The following is a 23,419-nucleotide window of genomic DNA, read 5'->3' as shown; positions in this document are numbered from 1 at the left end:
GTATCTAACCAATGAGTTACTTTGTTGTCTACATACTAGGTGATGGCAAAGTGTACTTAGCCCGCTGCTCCACTTGCTCTATACCCATGACTGCATGGCCAGGCACAATTCAAATGCCATTGTGTTCTCATTGTGTTCCAAATAGTTTCCTTGCAAAGAGCTCTGGCAGTAGTTGATGGTGCATTTTTTATATATGTAAAAATAATGACTGGAGAGGGTGGGGGAGACATTTTTATGGGCTCTAATCATTCTGTTCCTCTTTTAAATTGGTTTTGCATTCAGTATCTCATCCCAACTACACGTATGACAATTCTATACTACCGGTAATCTACTTCCTGATTCTTGATACCCTTAAGTAGGAACAATAAAAATGTTGTTATTACTTTCAATTCTGTGATGTCTTAATGAGCAGCTGTAGCCACTTCCTCCAGCTCCATCCTTGTGCTTTCACCTGATGATACCATCAGCCTCTATATTTGACCTCAAGTGGAACCTCTCACACTCTCCTGCTAAAGCTATCACAAAGAAATTTGGATTCCTCATTCATGCCAAACACTACTTTACTCCTCAATTTAAATCTATCAACAACAATTTGCATTTATATAGGATCTTCAACATAGACAAACATCCCATTGAGAGAAAATGGAGCAGATGCCAAGTTTCTGATTAAATGAGTTAGGAGATGACTGAAAGCTTGGTCAAAGATGTGTCTTTCAAAGATAGCAAAGGGTGCTTTGGTGAAAACGGAAAGCTTCATCACTAAGAGTGAAGAATGAGAAAGAAGTTTAACAGGAGGCAAAAGTTTGAAGATTGGAAGGGAACCAAGTATACAGGGGCCTATAAAGGGATATTTCTATGTAAGCAAGGGTTTTTAAAATTATTGGGGACACTGGTACGTGAAAATAAATGAGGGTGAGCAACCGTGGTTGTATTACAACAGAATGTATGCAACTTAGTTTTGGACAAATTAAAGTTTATGGAAGCTGATGAGTAATGCATCAAGTGGAGAGAAAGGCAATTATATTGTCAGTGGTGATAAGCAAGTTGCTGAAATATAGATTTGAAGTAAACAAATGTTAACTGCCTACCTTTGGCAATTATGTTCATGAGGCTTCAGAAAGAATTACTGTGTAGTCTTCCTCATGTTGCTAGCAGCAGAAACTAATATGGGGCAAAGTAATCACTAATGTTTGTTACATTTTTATTACAAAGAAAATTCTTAGGATTGGTAACCAGCCAATTATTTAGAACACTGAAATTTGCAAGAATTTTTCAGGATGTTGGTCTGAACACTCATAAAAGTGATAAATGTTCTGATACTCTCCAAATATTTTTTTTAAAATCAAGAGCTTTGTAAGCAATGTAGTAGCTTATGGTCTCATGTTTATTTGTTGATCTGTTGTTCAACCATTTTCTGATTTGTGTTCAGTCCTCAAGTGCCTAAAGGCTTCTTTGGAATTTTATTTTAAACTATTTTGTTTTAGAACGGATGCTAAATATTTTCTTGTTAACAAAGTGTCAGAAGCATTCTTTTGTAATGGTGTTTTGCTATAAATATATTGGGTATACATTGGTGCTGAATTAGAAGCTTCCATTTTTTGAACTTTTTGGAGGTCATGGCTTTAGATTTATCTTTACTCTTATCTGTCAATCCAGCATTTACCTAAAACCCTTTATTAATACAAGATAGTATTTACTATTTTGTTCTTTTCTGTTGAATAATACATGTGCATCAGGCCATTTTGAGATATTTTGTTGTATATGTATAATCAAAGCAAATGATATAATCAATGAAAAATTGCTTTTACCAAATGAGTTTGAGTTAGATTAGAAGTGAAGGTAGACTTCAGTTATTGACCTTGGCAGCTAAATGTCTGTAATCTGTCTTCATTACCAATGTTTGCATAATGTCATTAGACTCATAGAAGATTCTTGGCTGGCTTGTAGAAAAACATTTGACTGTTTTTGGAATTTTATAAAATACAGTTGTGAGATCAAGTGCAACACTTCCGTAAAGAGATTTATTTGCTTTAATGTGATGCAATACAATTTATTAGTTTTAAAACTTGCTACTCCATTCCCCAGTTGAGTTCGGTTTGTTCGGAATGGTCTCTTTTTGGAGTGTGCACTCTGCTTTGTTATTACAATTTTAATTAGTTTTGACACTTTGTATATAATCCTCCTCCCTCACTCTCTGACAATCTTAACTAATATTTTAACCTTGCAATCTGACGTGTGAAATGGGTAGGTCGACTACTTTATGTTAACAAAATTACCTGGTACAGAGAAATTAAAAGGAAAATAACAAAAATAATAGCCAATCAAAGGAAGTGATCCTACCATATTGTATTAAAATTTCAAAGAGTGCAAATCTATGAAAGTATAAACTGAATAATTTTTTTTAGAGAATGAGTAAATATTACTAATGGTGAAATGTTAAAAGTTATCCAAATTTTGTATGCTGACTGACTCTGAGATAGAGATACCCACACTTTATTCCAACAGCCATTTAAAACATCAACTTTTAGCTAACTTGAACATTAATTTAACAGATACTGGAATTTTCATGGATGGAATATATACTCTTCAATGCATATTTAATTTTAATTTGATATGTTTTAAATTTAGAGATACCAAACAATAACAGGGTCTTTCGGCCCTTGATCTTGAGCTGCTTTAATATTCAAATGAACCTAAAAATCCTGTATGTTTTGGCATATGTAATTTAAAGCACCAAATTCTCTGACCAGTGTGATGCCATAATTTAACTAAAGTAGCATTGCATGAGCAATGTCAAAAAATGAAAATAAATAATCTTCTCCATTATGATATGCACACTTCTTTGTTTTCGACCTCTTTGGAAGTAAAGATTCACACTGGCTGTTTCCTAGTTCCTAAAACTGAAGGAAGAAGAAGAAGAAGAAGAAACTGCAGATTTTGGGTAGGGGAGGGGTGGAATTTGAGTTGGATGATGGTTGTAAGCAGACAAGGAGGGGGGAAAAGGGCAGATGAAAGCATGTGGGAAAGGGGAGGGTATCACATGTGTGCATATCATCTATAGACAAAAGCAGCTGCTGTCAGAAGTAAAACATGAAAGTCTGCAGACAATGTGGTTGAAGTAAATATGCAATGCTGGAGAAACTCAGCAGGTCAATTAGTGTCCTTATCATGGCAAAGATAAAGATACATAACCTACATTTTGGGCTTGAGCCCTTCATCAAGATATTGAAAAATGTCTGCAGGCATCTGAACATAAAGATGAGGGATGGGGAGGAGCATGGTCCCAAAGGCCAAAGGTAATAGGAGAAGGGAGGGAGGACACATCAGAATCAGAGTTTATTGTCATGAACAGGTCACGGAATTTGTTGTTTTGCAACAGCGTCACATTTATATAATCACCTTACAACAATAAATTTAAAAAGTCAAAGAAAGGCAGTGTCTGGTTCATTGATTACTCAGGAATCTGATGGCAGCGGGGAAGAAGCTGTCTTTGTGCTGCTGAGTGCTTGTCTTTGGGCTCCTGTACCTTTTTCCCAATGATAGCAGAGTGAAGAGGGCAAGGCCTGGGTGGTGGGGGTCCTTGAGGGTAGAAGTGCTTTCTTAAGACATTGCCATTTATTGATGTCCTCAATGGAGTGAAGGCTGATGCTCATGATGTTGCAAGCCGAGTTAACAACTCTCTGGAATTTTTTTTTCTTCCTGCCACAAGCAGGGGAAAGAGGGGTGGTTAGGTGAAATGACAGGGAAGGGGGTGGAGAGCTGAGGGGAAAAACAACAGGGGGATGGGAAGAAAGGGAGAAAGGAGTAGGTTAGCAGAAATGAGAGAAGTTGATGTTAATGCCATCCATGCTGTCAACATGTAGCAACATCCCAGATGATGTTGCCATGCTTTACCCTCCGGAATAGAGAATTTTAAAAAATATATTTTTATTAGTTATAAAGAATTAAACAGTACAGTTATATATTGCACTATAAGATTCAAGAAGAAAATAAAGGATTATTACAAAACAATTATCATGATTTTAAAAAATCCAGGGTATAGAAATAGAATTTAACAACACAAAAAAAACAAAATAAAAAAAACAAACAAATGTTTTTATTCAAAACCCCAACCACTAAGCATTGTCAAGTAGGAATCACGTGACAACAACTTGGAAATGGACAGCACAGCACCAAAGTTTCAGAACAGCCCTCATTCTTAACATTTTCATAATAGTCCATAAATGAGCCCCATGTCTTTTGGAAGTTACTATTTGAATCTTTAATAGCATATATAATTTTTTTCTAAACTTATACAAGACACAATATTGCTTTATCATTGTCTATTTGTAGATGGAGCATTTAATCAAAAATTTGATTTTGAATTGAAGTCAGTAAAGCCTCATCATCTTGAAATGATCCGAATAGAACAATTAAAGGTTCCAATTTGAACTTGAGAATCACCAATAATATTTGAAGAATATTTTTCCAAAATTTTTCTAAGCTAGGACAAGTCCAAAATGAGAACCAAAGAGGCATCACCAATTTTACATTTGTCACATAGAAGGTTTATTTCTGAATAAAAACTAAACAATTTAACTTTAGACATGTGTACTCTATGGACCACTTTAAATTGCAACAAGCAGGGTTGTGCACAGAGGGAGGTAGTATTAATCAAATTACAAATGGAGATCCAGACCTCATTGAAGATTCAAATCCAGCTTCCAGTTGTTCTTGATTTAACTATGCTATAATCAAGCAAATTATTACAAATAAGAGATATTAAGCCTTTATGAGAAAGTTGTATATCAAAAACATATATCTTAAAGATTCTTGTCTACTAAAAGAAGAATTCTTACCTCATTTCAGTTTTAAATGCCAGAAACACGCAGGCAGCATCTGTTGAAAGAGTGGCCAGAGTTAATGTTTCACGGGAAAGATGTTTTGTCAGAATTGGAAAAGAAAGAAATCTAGAGACACACAGGAGACTTCAAAAGCTAGAATCTGAAGCTAAACACAATCTGCTGGAAGATCACAGCAGATGAATCAGCATCAGTGGGAGAAAGAGAATGGTCAACATTTTGAGTCAAAACCATCTGTCAAATCTCAATCATAGGGTATCGGCTCAAAGGTTGACTATTTTTGTCCTACTGATGGCTGCTTGACCCACTGCAGTGTGAATAAAAGTACTCATGACTAAAAGGAGATCATACACTTTTATTGTAAGGTCTTACAATGGTCTTCAGAAGAGCTTAAGGTTTATGCAGGAAACCAGGTATATATATGAGTATGGGGGGAGGGGATCAAAACACTCCAAGGTCATGCTTTTAAAGTGGCAAAGGATGTCCAGACCCAACAGCACAGGAACACATAATTCATCAAGTACATATAGGCGTATTTTACAAAATTCCGTCCCTCAAATGAACAATGTTCTTGAATACAAGTGGAGTGTGAATGAGATGCAAGGAATATATGATAATTGGAAAGATACATCTTTAGGTTGTATTCTTGTACAGTCTGTGAGTCTATGAAGCTTTCAGTAAAGCCTGTGTCATTTAGGCATTTAGTGGAGTCTCTGTTTACCTTAACAGTCATTATGGAGCTGCTAATCTGGTGAGGTCTGTCCTGATCTAGAACCATCGAGGCTAGGACTCCAGAGACTCTGTACTCCTCACTCGAGTGGCCCCCACAGTCCTGGGTTGCCCGTGGTTAAGATGATGTTGACCTCGTGGCGCAGCAAAATGGCCACCCTCCTTCCTCCTCTGACGATGGTGCCAAGTTTGAATTTGAGTTGCGGCAAGATGGCCACTGAGCCTTTTTTGCACCGTTTTCTCCCAGGCACCCTCCTTCAGCGCGTAGCGCATCAAGTAGGTTCAGATGAATCAGATCCGGGAATCAGATCCGGGAGCAGTGCAGGCCGTGGACTTCCCCAGGCTTCCCATCACACGGCAAACCCTTGCCCAATGTCCCTTCTTGCCACAGCTGGAGCAAACTGCATCTTTACCTGGGCAACAAGATTGGGGGGCCTGGCTCTTGCTGAAGAAAAAGCACTCCCTAGCATGGGAGCACCCCTAACAGGGGAAATGGCAGCCGTTAGGGCAGGGGTAGTGGCAGGAGCCGGTCCTTGGACAAACACACGGCCCGTAGCTGCTTCATACCTGCACTTCTTGGCAAGCGTCCACAGATCTAGCAGGTAATCATCGATGGTCTTTCCTGGCCATTGGCAACGTAGAGCGAGTTGGTACCTCGCTAGGACCTCATTTTGCGACTTCAGGTACCAAGCCTTCAAAGTCTCAATGGCAGTGTCATATGTAGTACATTCCCTAATGACTGTGTACCCTTCCGTTCCTACCCTCGAAAAGTGTGTGAACCTCCTGAGTTCATCGGTATGGAAGACGACTCTGGTTGCATTCAGGTAGGGCTGGAAGCAGTCTAGCCAGGACATGAACTCCTCAGCCACGTTGGGGGACAGAGGGTCTTTCTGTAGCGTACCTGGCTTGAGCAGTGCTTCCATCTTCTAGGGAATAAGCTAATAAAATTGTAGCTTTGAGAAAAAGATCTCACAACTGGAAAGAGAACATGCACTTTTATTAGCTTATAAATGGGGGTAAGATCTTACAGTGGTCTTCAGAAGGGCTCAGGGTTTAGGTGGGAAACCAGGGTTATATATGGGTAGATGGGGGTGGAGCCAGCCATCAGTATAACACACCACTAGCGACTCTCAGTTCACTTCACCCGCTGAGTTCTTTCAGCAGATAGTGTTTAATAAATAAGCAAACTATTTAGTTTTAAGTTATAACTTAAATGAACTTTTTTTCTCTCTCCATTTCTTATGAAGAATCTATGATGGAAAAATTTATCTTTTCATAGATGTTGTCTGACCTGCTAAGTATTTCAAGAATTTTTATTTCCTTTCAGATTTTCAGGATCTGCATTCCTTTATTTTCATGGGCAACCCCTGATTCTGAAACAATCCCCTATAGTTCTTCAATCTTAATTTCTAACCTTTCAAGGCCCCATGTAATCTTATTTCAATAAAATCATCTTACTATCCACCAACAAATTTAGGTATAACCTCTCTTCAGATCTTAACCTCTTCATAAAATGAATCAATGAATCAGCCTACTGAACCTTCTCTGCATTACCTCTAATGCAAATATACCCTTTAAATATGGAGATTAAAAACTGTTCACTGAACTCCAGGTAAACCCTCAAAAGTATGTAGTAAAGTTAAAACATTGCAAAGTCTCTTCGAGGGATGCTTACCCTGAACACTGCAAAGTCTCTGAAACATGCGTACGTACCCTGAAGTTCTCCTCTTCTATATCGTTTTTCTTTCTATAGATGCTGTGTGACCTCCTGAGTCTCTCCAGTACTTTTGTGTATTGCAATACAATATCACAATTGCATTTAAGTACGTCATGATAAAGGGCAACATTGTACTAGCCTACCTAATTATTTGTTTCTTGCTAAATTTTTGTATTCATGTACTAGGACTCCCAGATCTCCTTGCACAGCAACATTCTGCATTATCTTTCCATTTAACTACTTTTTAAAAATTATATTCCCAAAGTGAATAACTGTGTTTCCTCAACTTATTTTCCATCTGGCAAATTATTGTCCATTTATTAAACCTTTTTTTTTAACATACAGACTTTTTGTGTCCTTCTCACAATTTGCTTTTGTGGCTGTCTAGGTATCGCCAGAATAATTGATTAAAATAAGCTTGGTCAAAGTCATTAGTACAGATTGTAAAGAGCTAAGGCTCCTGCAGTAATACTTCTGCACCTCACAAAGTATAGCTTGCTAACTTGAGGGGGACAAAACATTTACCATGACTTTCTTTTCTGTTAAGGAGTAGATAGTGCCTTCTGTTGCCTCACCGTAGCTACACTCTGGTAGTTCTATCCCATCAGTGACATTACTCATTCATGAATACATCTATTTATTTAAGACTGTATGCCACTTTATTACAATCCTTTTTAATCATTTGCATTTAATAATGATACAATTGATAATCTTATCCCAACTAAATAAATTTTTTTTTTTTAATTTAGACTAAAGTTAAATTAACCTTTTTGCTTTGTTAGCATTAGCAGGATATAAGCATGTTAAACACCAATGTCCATTTGGGTCTTTAAATTACAAACAAAGTAATTTCTCAGCAGAAGCCACTGAAAAATGATGCAATTTAAGATGCTTCATATATCAAGGTGGACAGTGCCAAATGAAGTCGTGTCTCAGTTTGTTGCATGGTCTTTGTGTCGTACGCTACCACACCAGTAGATGGCTCTTTTCACACCATGTACATTCTTATTGGATTGTAACTTGGGTTTTATTCCTCATTAATGAATGGCAATTTCTTTGTTATGAATAACAGACCTTTTTTGATAAATATCAACTAAAAGTAAATGTTTGTTTCCAAACTCTGTACAACACTGCACTTGTCCTTTAATGCTTTCTGAATTATTTTAAGACAAACCGTCTGCTTAGTCCTGGACTACACAATCCTAATGACCTAATCTAAACCATGTGTTTATCACACAGATTGCATTATTATGATAAACATCTAGTCACTTTATTAATAATTTAATGGAGAAAGCATGTAAGAAAGACAGTGTAATGGTGATCAGGAGGAACTTCAATACACATCTAGACTGGGAAAAATAAGTTGGCACTGGATCCCAAGGGAAAGAATTTGTGGAATTTCTATGAGATGGCTGAGAGCAGTTTATGGTTGAGCCCTTGAGGGAAAAGGCAATTCTGGATTTGGTACTGTATAATGAACCAAATTTGATTAGGGAGATTAAGGCAAAGGAACTATTAGGAAGCAGTGATTGCAAGGTGATAGAATTCACTCTGCAGTTTAAGATGGATAAGATAAAAACGGATATGTCGATATTATAGTAATTACAGAAGCCTGAGAGAGGAACTTGTTAAAGTTGATTGGAAAGGGATCCCAGCAGGGAAGATGGCAGAGAAAAAATGGCAAGAATTTCTGGAAAGAATTTGGAAAGTGCAAGATCGGTTTTATCTCAAAGAAGTAGCCTTCTCAAGGGAGGTTGAAGCAACCTCACAGACCGCACGAAAGCAATACTTTTTGCATGAGTAGAGTTACTTTTTTATTATTATCACTGGGGTGCGATGTGTCACTTCTAATCATCCAACGTGCCACTTTTGGCACATGCGCCCTAAGTTGGCCATCCTTGGGCTAGGATCTGTGTTGGATCTGCTACTTTTCATGATGTAGGATGATGGAATTGATGGACTTTGTGGCCAAGTTTGCAGATGAAATGAAAATAAGTGGAGGGGCGCTTAGTGTGAGGAAATAAGGTCTGCAGAGGAACATGAATGGGTATGGAGATGGGCAAAGAAGTTGCAGATGGAATACAATATAGAGAAGTGAGTGGTCATCCACTTTAGTAGAATCAATAAAGACATAAACTATTTTCTAAGTGTGAGGAATATTCCAAATGCAGCAGTCCCACGAGACTTGGAAGTCATAGCATTCATTTTAAGGACTAGAATATAAAAGGAAGGACATTGCTGAGGCTTTGTAAGGTGTTGGTTAGAACACATTTGGAGTATTGTTGGCAGATTTGGGCCCGACGTCTAAGGAAGCATGTGCTGGTATTGGAGAGGGTCAAGAATTATTGCAGGGTTGTGAGGTTTAACGTATTTGGAGTGTTTGATGGTTCTGGAACCTGTGCTTTCTGAAATTTAGAAAGTTCAAGGGGGATCGAATTAAAGCCTAAGGAATATTGAAAGTGCTGAATAGAGTGGATGTGGAGATGTTTCCAGTAATGGGAGTGTGTAGGACCAGAGGACACAGCCTCAAAACAGAGATGAGGAGAAATTTCTTCAACCAGAGGGTGATGAGTCTGTGGAATTCATTGACACAGATGGCTGTGGAGACCATAATCTGGGTAGATTTACAGAAGAGGCTGATTGGTTCTTAATTAGCAAGGGTATCAAAAGTTATGAGGAGAATGGGATTGAGGGGGGAAAAAAATACATAAGCCATGGTTCGAATGATGGAGCAGACCCAATGGGCCGAATGGCCTAATTTTGCTCCTATGTCGTATGGTCTAATTTTGAGTTCTGAACTTTTAAGCTACTTTTCTTATATCATGTATATATCCTTTATATAACTTTCAAGATCATTGATTAAACAATATAATAGCAAATAAACCAGCACAATCCCAGGGGAAGATGCGAATCAGTTCCCAATATCAATCTTTGGAATAATACCAATGATTTTACACAGTTTGACCCATCTCCTACTTCTGTGTAAGAACTTAAACGTCACAGACCAGCAGCAATAGAAATTCACCAAGTGTTATTTTTTAAACTATATTATTAATAACTGCTAATAAATATAAAATATTAGTTAACTTAACCCTAGCTATGCACGAATTTACTTATGTGTATGTGACAATTGTGCTTAGGCACAATTCTGGAAAGTCATTTCAAAGTTCAGTCTTAGAAATCCTGTGTTTAAACTGAGTCTTTTCTTTTAATATTTTTCTTGAGTTTAACATATAAGCATACATAATAAATGACGATTACATAATGAATCAATTGTATTCAAGAAAATACATACAGAAGGGAAAGAAAAAAATAAATAAGAAAATATGCATAACTGCATTAACAGTTACTTCTAATAATTAATCTAGTAATAAACATAAAATGTATTAGAAAATCATGTCAGACTGTTATATTAAAATAATAAAGATTTTTTTAAAAACAAGAAAAAAACTGAAAACGAATGGACAAAACCAAATGAATCTATCCCCTCCCTCAAAACAAGGTTACTGTTTTATAAAATGAAAAAATCAATAATGATGTGGAACCACTGGTGACCCATGGAGAACAAACAAAGAATTACTGGAACATATAATAATTAATGATTTTTTTCAATTATAAAAAATTCTAAGAATGGGCCGCATAATTTCATAAATTGAAACTTTCTCTCTTTAATAATATATCTGATTTTCTCTAAACTTAAATAGGACATTACATCATATAGCCACTGCATATGAGTAGGGGATGCATCTCCTTTCCATTTCAATAAAATACCCCATCTGGCTATCAATGTAGTAAAAGCTAAGACTCTTGTGATGCCGATAGAGGTTCATATGAGTTGCAAGAAAAACCAAACAGAGCAATTAACAGACAGGGCTCCAACTTAATCTTGAAAATTGTTGATAGAGTTTGAAAAATCTTTCCAAAATCTCTTTAAATTTGGTCATTCCCAGAACATATTCATCAGAGATGCTTCAAAAATTTTAGACTTTTAAACTGATGCTCAGAAGTAATTCCGAAGGAGGTGAGACACAGAGGGATCAGACCGTTGAAAACTCACAAATCCTTGTCGAGTTGCTTCTAGAGAAATGTCCTTTCATTCGATGGTTGTCACAACTCCCTTTTACCTTGTGTAGGGGAAACTAAATCTGTTACTTCCATGACCCTGGCACAGGTCAGTCAAAATGACCATCATAATGGTCACAGTTCAATGAAGGAATTCTCCTGTTCCCTTTATTCAGACACAGGTCAATCTAAGTGACCGTTCCTTTGGTCACGGTGGTTCAGTAATTCCCCTTACCAGGAGAATCATCCAAATTGTCCATTACACAAAAAGTCACTCCACCTCTGAGTTCAATAATGAATCCTGTTTCTTTAAGTGTCCCAATCACCGGACTCTCTCACCATCTGTTTTTCCTGAATAAACAACCATTGTTCTTTCTCTTCTTCTAGAATATCAACTTTGGGTAATGTCTCTACATGATGGTGCCACTCAGTCTCACCACAAGCTAGGAATGGTTGCAGCCTGTATTAACCCTTAAAGTGACAGTCACTAAATGAAACAGGAGCTTGTAATAGAGCAGAGAGGGAAAGCAGAAATGGTTGTTAAACACTGTATAATTACAGCTGCTACAATGAATATTCTCCAGCAAGAAAAAGATACTGATTACATTTTTTGTTGGTTTAGATATCCAGCACGATATTGGGTAAATTACAACATTTAGCAGAAGACTTCCAAAGCTTGTGTTGCTGCAAGTATGGCAGTTAGAAGTAGAGTAACTAAAATCTGTTATTTACAAGAATGCAGAATTAAAAGCAAATAGCAATATCAGAGGGTTGTTGGACTGGAGTAGGTTAAGGAAGTAGCGAGAAGAAGGCCATGAATTTTAAAATTGAGGTACAGTATAGACTGAGCATTCGTAGAAGAAGAGCACAGTTGATGGAACAGTGCAGCTTAAATGGGTTATCCAGATGAACAGCGAGTAGAATCATGACCAAAAGTAGCTTAGTTTAGGAAGGAGAGTTTTCAGATATAGGAAGGGTATCATTGGTAATACTCCAGAGCTCAAATTAGATTTTTTAAATTATTTTTTCTGTGTGTATTTACTTGAAGACAAATGAATTACTATGTAATTGTTAATATTTTTATTGATGCTTATATTAAACTCAATAAAAATATTTAGAAAGTAATTAGGTGGTGATGGTATGGTTATGTGATCAGAATCTCATCAAAAGCAATGATAAGAAGCAAAGCTTTTGGAGTTTAGTTCAACCTCTGATTTCCCTGAGAAAGATGGAGTTGGTAGCGTAGTTGTAAGATAATAGCTTTGGCTTGGTTTTTCCTCAAATTTAGATGGAGGAAATTGATGTTGTCTCTTGCTGGATGTCAGAAATGTAGTGTATATTTGTTGTGAAAGTGGATGAGTTCAGAGGAGTGGTGGTGAGATTGAGGTAAAGTGCTATAGCTCTCCACTGGCCACCGTGACAGAGGTGCACCAAAGAAGAGGTACAAGGACTGCCTAAAGAAATCTCTTGGTGCCTGCCACATTGACCACCGCCAGTGGGCTGATATCGCCTCAAACCGTGCATCTTGGCGCCTCACAGTTTGGCGGGCAGCAACTTCCTTTGAAGAAGACCGCAGAGCCCACCTCACTGACAAAAGGCAAAGGAGGAAAAACCCAACACCCAACCCCAACCAACCAATTTTCCCCTGCAGCTGCTGCAACCGTGTCTGCCTGTCCCGCATCGGACTTGTCAGCCACAAACGAGCCTGCAGCTGACGTGGACATTTACCCCCTCCATAAATCTTCGTCCGCGAAGCCAAGCCAAAGAAGAATGTTGCTTCATTTAAAGTATAAATCTATTTGCATATGATACATGTCTCTTTCTAGAAACCTCTTAAATGCAACTATCATTCAGCATCCACCCCATCACCATCCTCACTTCAACGTTTGTCCTCTGTGGTGTGTAATTTTTATCCTGGACAAATATTCTAATTTTTTTTACCCCATCAATGACTCAAATTTAATACATTTTATCAGGAATGCCTTCAGCCTTTGATACTCCAGAGAGAACAACCCAGGTTTCTCCAACTTCCCCTTGTAGCTCATTCTCTTCAATCCACACATCCTGGAAAATTTCTTCTGTACCCTTTCCAAGGTGTCCACATTCCTCCTGTAATAGGGTGACCAGAATTGTACAATCCTACAATTGAGGCCTAATCAGAGCTTTGTATTGCTGCAACATGAATTCCTTACTTTTATTCTTAATGGCCTGCCCAATAAAAGCTAGCATATCATGGGCCTTCTTCACCATTCTATTGTCCACTTTCAGGGAGCTATGGACCTGAAGCCCCAGATCCCTCTGCACAATAATGCTATGAATGATGATGAGTAGGAAGAAATAATCCACAAGAGACCAGATCCTCAGGCATGCTCCGTGTGAATGAGAATGTGCATAGAACAGTCCAGTGTAGAAACAAGTCTACATTGTCCATAATGCCTTTGTTATGACCTAGACCAGCAGCAATGGAAATTCACAAAGACAATGGTATCTTCAAAACAATAATTTTTATTAATAACTATTAATAATATTAAATTTAATACTTAATTCTAAACTTTACCCCACTATGCACGAATGTATATATGTATGAGGCAGACCCCAAACCATTACAGTTTAGGCACAATTCTGAAGAGATAATTCAAATTTAATGTTCAGTCTTAAAAATCTGTTGTGTTGAAATTTAGAGTCTTTATAAACGGTTGTTCAAAAATAATTATGGAGTAGGTAAGACATCAAGTCATCAGATTTTTCAAGTTCTTGTAGAGTTGCCTTCAGAGAAATGATTTTTCACAAATTCCCCGCTCTTGCGTGGAGGTTACGGAACATGTGTTTTGCATGGTGATTTCACCAACCCAGTCAAGGGTTAAATGAAGTGAGCATTACAAATGGAAATGGCAGAACTGCCCTCTCTTTACAACGAGACAGTCGAAGTAGCCCTTTTCTTGAAGCCTCTGATCCTGTGTTCTCTTATTGTCAAAGGGAGAGCACACAACAGTACCTTTCTCACTGAAGGTTACTACATCTCTGAATTTAGATGAAGACTGGTTCATTATTAAAGATGCTTTCTTGAAGTATCCCAATCACATGACTTGCTTTGATAAATACTGGTTCTTTTTCCAAAAGCATGTCTCATGGCAAATAGTCTCAGGCTTATTTACACAGGCCAACAACTAGTGGATCTTCTGTTTGACCAGATGGCTTTCTGAGTAAACTTAATTGTTTCAGGTTTTCAATGGAGAGCAATCATAAGTCTTTTATTTTGGATAACAGTTTTCAATTGAACAATGATAAGTGTCTTCATCTCCCACTTGGCATCTGTTTTAAAATGATGTAATGTTCTTTGAGTGACTTTGTGTTTCCCTGTCCAAACCCACCCAGTAGCTTTACTAAGAAATATATTTAAAATATAACCTAAAGATTAATAATAACATCATTCTGTCACACAGTCCAAAATAACCCCATATGCTTGCACGTGGTCTATATTCCCTTAATCTATATCCCCCAGTGTTGATTGGCAAATGATTAACAACATCAAACCACAAAAATACAAAGTGCTCAAGGATTTGGGAAGTGAAATAGTGAGGGATAGGATATGCACAATATAGTTTTGAATGAGTTGTGTCACTTGGGAAATGGATATTTTACATTGGGACCCTGTATGGTGCTGCTCAATTTGCTGAATTCCTCCAGCAATTTGGTGTTTCCTCTAGATTCCAGCAAAACCAAGGAGATGATTGTAGACTTGAGGAGGAAGTCAGGGGAATACAACCCAGTCCTCATCGAGGGCTCAGTAGTGGAAAAGTTCAAGAACTTAAAATTCCTGGGTGTCAACATCTCTGAGGATCTGTCCTGGATGCAATCACAAAGAAGGCTCATGTGCATCTATACTTTGTGAGATGTCTGAGGAGATTTGGTATGTCATCGAAGACTGCCGTAAACTCTACAGGTGTACCGTGGAGAGCATTCAGGCTGCTTGCATCACTGCCTGGTATGGAGGCGCCAACTGTTAGGACAAGAATAAACTCCAAAGGGTTGTTAACCTGATCTGTGTCATCACATGCACCAAACTTCACTCCATCGAGGACATCTACACAAGGCAGTATCTTAAAAAAGCAGCCTCCATCCTCAAAGACCCCCACCACCCAGTTCATGCCCTCTTTACTCCGCTACCATCAGGAAAGAGGTACAGACGCCAAAAGACGAACACTCTGCGGCACAAGGACAGCTTCTTCTCCATTGCCATCAGATTCCTGAATAATCAATGAACCAAAGACTTTACCTTACCTTTCATATACTATTATTTTTAGTTTTTTTATAGTAATGTCGTAAGATGGTTATAATATGAATGTTTGCACCATGACGCTGCGCAAAACACCGAATTTCATGACTTGTTCATGACAATAAATTCTAATTCTGATCTACAATACCCTGTGTCTCCATTTAAATATCACATTCTGATTTTCTGTTTCTATATTTATTTCACAAAGACTATCTGTAATATTAATTTTCAGTAGACATTGAATTGCCTGGGACTGTACTTCCTGGATGGAATTTAGCAGAATGAGAGGGGATCTTGCAGAAACATATAAAATGGATTGAAAAAGAGAGGCAGGAATGTTGTTTCTACTAGTAGATGAGATGAGAGCCAGAGGATATATCTTCAAGGTTCAGGAAAGTTTATATAAGACAAATATGAGAAGGAATTCTCCTTCAACCTGTGAATTCCACAGATTCACGAGGTTGCCTATTTAATAAATTTAAGACTAAATTAGGTAGATTTTAGGGTAGTAGGGAATTAAGCATTATGGGGAAAAGGAAGGTAAGTGAAGAAGGGTCTGCAGCCAGACCTTATAAAATAGCAGAGCAGGCTCAATGGGCCAAGTGGCTTTTTGCTCTTGCTTCTTGTGTAAGGTTAAATGAACCAAAATATAAAGTACAAGACCACATTTTTAAAAGGATTGTATTTTCTACACATAGATAATTTAACTAACATCACATTATCTGAATCTCTTTGTTATGAAGAGGACACTGAATCTGTAACAGTATATAGATAATTTAATCAAGTGGGCAAAGGGTTAGCAGGAGTATAAAATAGGGAAAACTGAGCTTGTCCACTTTGGTAGCAAAATATTATTTAAATGGAGTATGATAAGAAAACAAAGTGATGCAAAGGAATTTTTCTTTTACATACTGTGGAAGAAGTAGTAAGTAGGTGGGAAATTGGAGTGTTGGTCTTCATTGAAAGGTGGGTAACATATCAATTTTACTATAATTTCGTGATGTTGCTGAGACCATGTCTTAATGTATTGCATACAGAACTGGCCTTTTTATTTAAGGAGTGAAAAGGAAAAAAAAACTGAAGATGTCTGAAGTAAAAATAAAATAATGGAAGTAGTCAGGGAACATCTGAGGAGAGAGAAACAGATAATATTTTGGCTTGATGACCTGCAAGAAATATGATTTGAGAGTTGCAGAGAAATTGAGAGTTTAGAAGGAATAGGAATGATGGATTGAGAAAATGGATGACAGATTGATGTTGTCTGAAAGAGAATAGTAAATTTTTTAATGTTAGCTAAATTCTGGAAGAGGCATGAATAGAGGAAGAGCAGAGGAGAGAAAAACAAAAAAAACAAAGCATAATGGAAATCTGAAATATAATCTTCATATTGCCATGGGGAGGGGTATCCCTAGAAATCATAAACGCGAAGCTATGTCATCTGCGCATGACAAAATGCGAATTGAAAAGTTTTCAGATCAGATTTTTTGGATCAGATTTCAGATTTATTGTCATGACATCACATACAACCCTGAGATTCCTTTTTCCTGCGGGCGCGGCACAATTACCATTAATTGGTAGTGCAAAAAATAAACTGTACACAATGTAAACATGTAGACAAAGAACTGTAAACAGCTAACGAATGTAAACAAATGGCAATACAGAGAGAACAAAAAGAAAATCGATAAAGTGCACAAGTAAGAGTCCTTAAATGAATCTCTGTTTGAGTTTGTCGTTGAGGAATCTGATGCTGGAGGGGTAGCTGCTGTTCCTGAATCTGCGAGTCATGTGGCACCTATACCTTGTTCCTGATGGCAGCAGCGAGAACAGTGTGCGTGCTGGGTATTGTGGGTCTTTGATGATTGCTGCTGCCTTCCATCAGCAGCTTTCCCTGTACATGTACTCAGTAGTGGGGAGGGTTTTGCCTGTGATGTCCTGAGCTGTGTCTACTATCTTTTGGAGGGCTTTATGCTCAGGGGTATTGGTGTTCCCATACCAGACTGTGAATTTTAAAATTCTGTATCTCAGTTTTTTTTTCTAATTATATGTGACTTCCTTAAAGGTGTATTTCCATTATCTGAACTACTGTAACATTGGTGTTGCTGTAAGGGAACCATGGAGAGAGATAAACTGAATTACAACAGAACAGACCAGAGATTGATAACTATGAGCATTTCCAGTTTTTTCCACTTTTGCTTCAGATTTCCAATATTGCAGTTTTTATTCCATTCAATCTCTGGCAAGTTCTTCTGCAACCTAGTTTTGTATCTCTGCAACTGCTGCCCGACCTGCTGGATTTTCACAGCATTCTCCTTAATTTTAAATTTCTAACAATTACGTTCAGCATCTTGGTTCCTACATGTTTTTTTTTATTTGTATGTCTCTCTCTTATTGATAATCCCCTTTTTCCTCAGAATGTGTTTTCTTTTCATCTACAACATTGAGATTGTAACTGCTGGTGTTTAACTAACTTTCAACTTTAATTAACAGAAACAATCAGGAAACTTTTCAATACATTTTTGTCTTCAAAGTAAAATACTACGTCCTTTTACTCAGGCTCTATGCGTTGGGATGTTCCAAATATCATGTACACAGCTCATATCATGTACACAGCTCTAAAGGCTGTGTATGGCCCCTCACCCCAAGTCCAAAGCCCGCTGCGCAGCTCAGACGGCAAAGTCCTCCTCAGCGACAAGATCTCCATCCTCAACCGATGGTCAGAACACTTCCAATCTCTTTTCAGTGCCAAACGCTCAGTCCAAGATTCCGCCCTGCTCCAGCTCCCTCAACAGCCCCTAAGGCTAGAGCTGGATGAGGTCCTCACCCTGGATGAGACATATAAGGCAATCGAACAACTGAAAAGTGGCAAAGCAGCAGGTATGGATGGAATCCCCCCCAGAGGTCTGGAAGGCTGGCGGCAAAACTCTGCATGCCAAACTGCATGAGTTTTTCAAGCTTTGTTGGGACCAAGGAAAACTGCCTCAGGATCTTCGTGATGCCACCATCATCACCCTGTACAAAAACAAAGGCGAGAAATCAGACTGCTCAAACAACAGGGGAATCACGTTGCTCTCCATTGCAGGCAAAATCTTCGCTAGGATTCTACTAAATAGAATAATACCTTGTGTCGCCAAGAATATTCTCCCAGAATCACAGTGCGGCTTTCGCGCAAACAGAGGAACTACTGACATGGTCTTTGCCCTCAGACAGCTCCAAGAAAAGTGCAGAGAACAAAACAAAGGACTCTACATCACCTTTGTTGACCTCACCAAAGCCTTCGACACCGTGAGCAGGAAAGGGCTTTGGCAAATACTAGAGCGCATCGGATGCCCCCAAAGTTCCTCAACATGATTATCCAACTGCACGAAAACCAACAAGGTCGGGTCAGATACAGCAATGAGCTCTCTGAACCCTTCTCCATTAACAATGGCGTGAAGCAAGGCTGTGTTCTCGCACCAACCCTCTTTTCAATCTTCTTCAGCATGATGCTGAACCAAGCCATGAAAGACCCCAACAATGAAGACGCTGTTTACATCCAGTACCGCACGGATGGCAGTCTCTTCAATCTGAGGCGCCTGCAAGCTCACACCAAGACACAAGAGAAACTTGTCCGTGAACTACTCTTTGCAGACAATGCCGCTTTAGTTGCCCATTCAGAGCCAGCTCTTCAGCGCTTGACGTCCTGCTTTGCGGAAACTGCCAAAATGTTTGGCCTGGAAGTCAGCCTGAAGAAAACTGAGGTCCTCCATCAGCCAGCTCCCCACCATGACTACCAGCCCCCCCACATCTCCATCGGGCACACAAAACTCAAAACGGTCAACCAGTTTACCTATCTCGGCTGCACCATTTCATCAGATGCAAGGATCGACAATGAGATAGACAACAGACTCGCCAAGGCAAATAGCGCCTTTGGAAGACTACACAAAAGAGTCTGGAAAAACAACCAACTGAAAAACTTCACAAAGATAAGCATATACAGAGCCGTTGTCATACCCACACTCCTGTTCGGCTCCGAATCATGGGTCCTATACTGGCATCACCTACGGCTCCTAGAACGCTTCCACCAGCGTTGTCTCCGCTCCATCCTCAACATCCATTGGAGCGCTTTCATCCCTAACGTCGAAGTACTCGAGATGGCAGAGGTCGACAGCATCGAGTCCACGCTGCTGAAGATCCAGCTGCGCTGGATGGGTCACGTCTCCAGAATGGAGGACCATCGCCTTCCCAAGATCGTGTTATATGGCGAGCTCTCCACTGGCCACCGTGACAGAGGTGCACCAAAGAAAAGGTACAAGGACTGCCTAAAGAAATCTCTTGGTGGCTGCCACATTGACCACCGCCAGTGGGCTGATATCGCCTCAAACCGTGCATCTTGGCGCCTCACAGTTTGGCGGGCAGCAACCTCCTTTGAAGAAGACCGCAGAGCCCACCTCACTCACAAAAGGCAAAGGAGGAAAAACCCAACACCCAACCCCAACCAACCAATTTTCCCCTGCAGCCGCTGCAACCGTGTCTGCCTGTCCCGCATCGGACTTGTCAGCCACAAACGAGCCTGCAGCTGACATGGACTTTTACCCCCTCCATAAATCTTCGTCCACGAAGCCAAGCCAAAGAAAATAATGCGGTGGGATGTTCCAAATATCATGTATTCTGGAGTAGAAGAAGGGTTCAGAACTGAAATGTTGACCATTCTTTTTCTCCAACAGATTATGTTTATTCTATATATTTGCTCCAGATTCCAGCCCCTGCAGCCGCTTGTGCATTTGTAACCTGCTAGAGTATTTACAATTTTATTTCGGCAGTGATAATTCAAAATACAAAGGTGGATACTTTTAAATTTGGTTATTGGTTCTTTACAGTATAACTATAAATCAGTTACAATGAAATGTTTCACTAATTACATCACTAATCCTTACTTGGAGTGTGCGAAATAAGTAAATTGCATGGTTGAAAAACAGTTCTTGAAACAAAAGTGGATTTGGATGGTGGTGCAGTACACCCCAGATTCAAAATGTGGAAAATCAAATCCTTTGTACTGCCCTGAACCTTTGAAACTCCAAATCCTTTACTCCATTTTTAATGATACACCATTTAGTTGGGCACTCATTATAATGGCTAGATTGCAATTGTTATTTTAATACCCGTTGAAGGCATCAATGTGATATCGGCTTGTCTAAATTTAATGTTCAATTTTAGAAATAATGTATGCATGATAAAATGCATAAAGGTGGACCTGCTGGTTTCTGCTGTCTTGTGTCTAAGCTTTTGTAGACCTCTGTCTTTCACAGCGAAAACCTCCTGCAGTGAGCACACAGTACGATCAATAACTCAATAACTTTTTTCATCCAGTAATTATCTGTGTGATATTACTTGAACACACCATTTCTTTATTATCTCAGAGATAAAAGCTTTTTATGTCAACTGTAGATACATTTGTTTAAAAAAAACAAAGCATTGTTTCATCTGAACTATTGTGAATACAAATTAGAAAATGTTCAATTACTCGAATTCAGATACGATAAATAAATTTATTGAACATGTTCAATATTTTAATTATGTTTCCATATCAAGCAGAAACAGTGGAAATCATATTATTAATGACATTTCTGAAAGTGGTCTAAAGATAAGATTATTTAAGATGGTGGAATCTTAATGAAATTGGATACAATATTTTTAAAATTCAGTTTAAAACATTAATTGCTTGATCTTTTTTGGTTCCAAGCTCATTTTTCTCTTGTTTGCAGATGGAAGTGTTGCAAGAGTCGTGGATGATGATTCCGGATTGTCAGCGTCGGTTGGCAACTGCCCACAATGACCTTGCGCAAATGTTGGTAAGAATGCTTTATTTTCAGTTTCATGGGTTCCAGGATGAGTATTATATCAGTTAAAACTAACTAATTAATTAATTTTTTTTCACTGTAAATAGATTGACTATATTGAAATATGAAAATGGTGAAATGTTAAGCAAAATATTTGAGTTAAAAGATAGATCTGAGTTTCTTGACTATGTTATTTTTTTGTCACAAGTTCAACTTTAACGTGAAAGAATTTGCTACTTTGTGCCTCAGTTCAAATCCATCAAGCTTTTTTTGGGGGAAGGCGGGTACTTTTGTTGAACATGAAATTAGAGCTTCGTTGATTCTAAAACAAATGTTAGTTTTTTCTTTACTTGAATAAATTTTAAAAATGTATGATATTCAGACACAGCTTAATTTATGATTCTGGGGCTTCATTTGCATTATCTAGTTATCTTTTACATTTAATGAATTTGCCACAGATGTTCAAGAATAAAGTTGCAATAAGATACATTTCATTATTCAAATTGTTTAGGGAACATGCATGTTAAATAAAAAATAACCAGTAGTTTCTTCTTGGCAAGCATGAGGCAATGCAATTTATATTAATTTTAGAAAATTGCAGTTAAAGTACTTTATAAAATAAGTAGATATTTTGTGAAGTATAATTTTAATGGAGGTGTAAATGTTATGGGAGTTTAGTCTATTAAAACATGCTTGGTTGGATAAAATCTTTGAATCAATAATAAAAACAGAATTAAGTAAAATAGATGATGCCAGCTGTTTTTAAATATTCCAGTTCCCTGGAATAATTAAGTTATCACATACATATTTTAAAGAAATTGAACTAAAAATATTCCAGTGTGTTTATTCATTTGCATTTTTATATAAAATTAGCTGGAAGGTATCTTTTAGCCATATAGATATCTTAAAGGTTGCTTTTACTTGTTATGAGTAGAAGAATTTGAATTTTGGAAATGAACAATCACTTATTAACCAGTTGTGTGTTTTACTTTGGGCAAGGATGATAGGAAAGGTAGGAAGTACCATTCAGTTTTTAAAGTGTTCTTTAAATTTGGTGAAATTCAAATTCTAAAAGGGCTAATATCAAGTTTAAATTTCATATTTTATCTTTTCTCTTAAAAATAAACATCTTTATTTGACATGATCATAGATTGTCAATAACATGCATCAGAACCTTATTCTGTTATAGTATTTAATTGTGCTGACCAGAAAACCTAATGGAACTGAGACCACAGGTGGTTGTTTGCTGATTTATCTGCTTATTTATCAGGGTAAAAACACTGGCGTGAAATAGTGCTTGTGTGTCAATAATGGGCCCTTTCAAATTGCCTCGTAAAATGCGGTTAACTGGCATTTTACTCGGTTGAAGACCCAGGTACAGGGCTCTTTAAAAGGGCCGAACTGGGCAAGCCCATTCAAAATCCACCTGGGTCCCAGACCTACCTCAGAGGTAGTCAGGGAACCCAATAAAACTTACCCAGGCATCTACTCCGCCGATTTGAAAGGGGAAATGGTTTACCCAGTTACTCTGGTGACATCAGTGTTTGTGTGTATCCGTCACAGGGAAACCCCTGGTTGGCATAATGCAGGATGCTGTCGCAATGCTGCCTCGAGATTTCCCTGCCGCGATGTGCCGCTGCCGCAAACGTGTGTGTGTTGGGGGGGGGGTTGATGCTGCGACTTCTTGCTCTGGTTCGTGGCAATGGCTCAATGCAGGAAGTCATCTTCCACTCTGGTGCTGGCAGAGCTGTTCTAGCAGCATGGGGGATTATGGGTAAGGAATATAGCCATTGTTCTCACACTCCTGCATTGAGATGTCACCACGAACCGCAGTGGCAAGTTTCAGCAGGAACCCTTACCACCCCCACCACCCCCCCCCCCCCCCCCCGTTTGCGACAGCAGCACGTCACAGCACCCCCCCCCCCCTCTGATGGCGGCAGTATCACATTGCAGCAGCAAACCCCCCAACGTTTGCAAC

The 23,419-nt window shown here is 38.4% G+C and overlaps 1 protein-coding gene and 1 long non-coding RNA gene across 7 annotated transcripts in view; one reads left to right on the top strand and one right to left on the bottom strand.

Moving 5' to 3' along the window:
* The window catches only part of tbca (tubulin cofactor a), a 136,225-nt gene that overhangs the window by 109,598 nt on the left and 3,208 nt on the right, over positions 1-23,419 (top strand). For all 5 annotated transcript variants that reach the window (XM_069938114.1, XM_069938149.1, XM_069938123.1 and 2 more), the window contains one exon: positions 21,367-21,453. In XM_069938114.1, the coding sequence (XP_069794215.1) occupies positions 21,367-21,453 (87 nt within the window). The remainder of the gene's footprint in view (positions 1-21,366; positions 21,454-23,419) is intronic.
* Positions 82-7,352, bottom strand: LOC138743716 (uncharacterized). 2 transcript variants are annotated; one of them, XR_011345071.1, is made up of 4 exons: positions 7,284-7,352; positions 4,839-4,878; positions 4,679-4,727; positions 82-3,759 (listed from the first exon to the last, which is right to left on the bottom strand). It is a non-coding gene; the product is annotated as an uncharacterized lncRNA (long non-coding RNA). The 2 variants fall into 2 exon arrangements; XR_011345039.1 differs by having other exon boundaries at positions 7,246-7,320.

This window comes from Narcine bancroftii, chromosome 1 (assembly GCF_036971445.1).
Source record: "Narcine bancroftii isolate sNarBan1 chromosome 1, sNarBan1.hap1, whole genome shotgun sequence".
Lineage (NCBI taxonomy): Eukaryota > Metazoa > Chordata > Chondrichthyes > Torpediniformes > Narcinidae > Narcine > Narcine bancroftii.
This window is presented reverse-complemented; position numbering and strand designations above follow the sequence as displayed.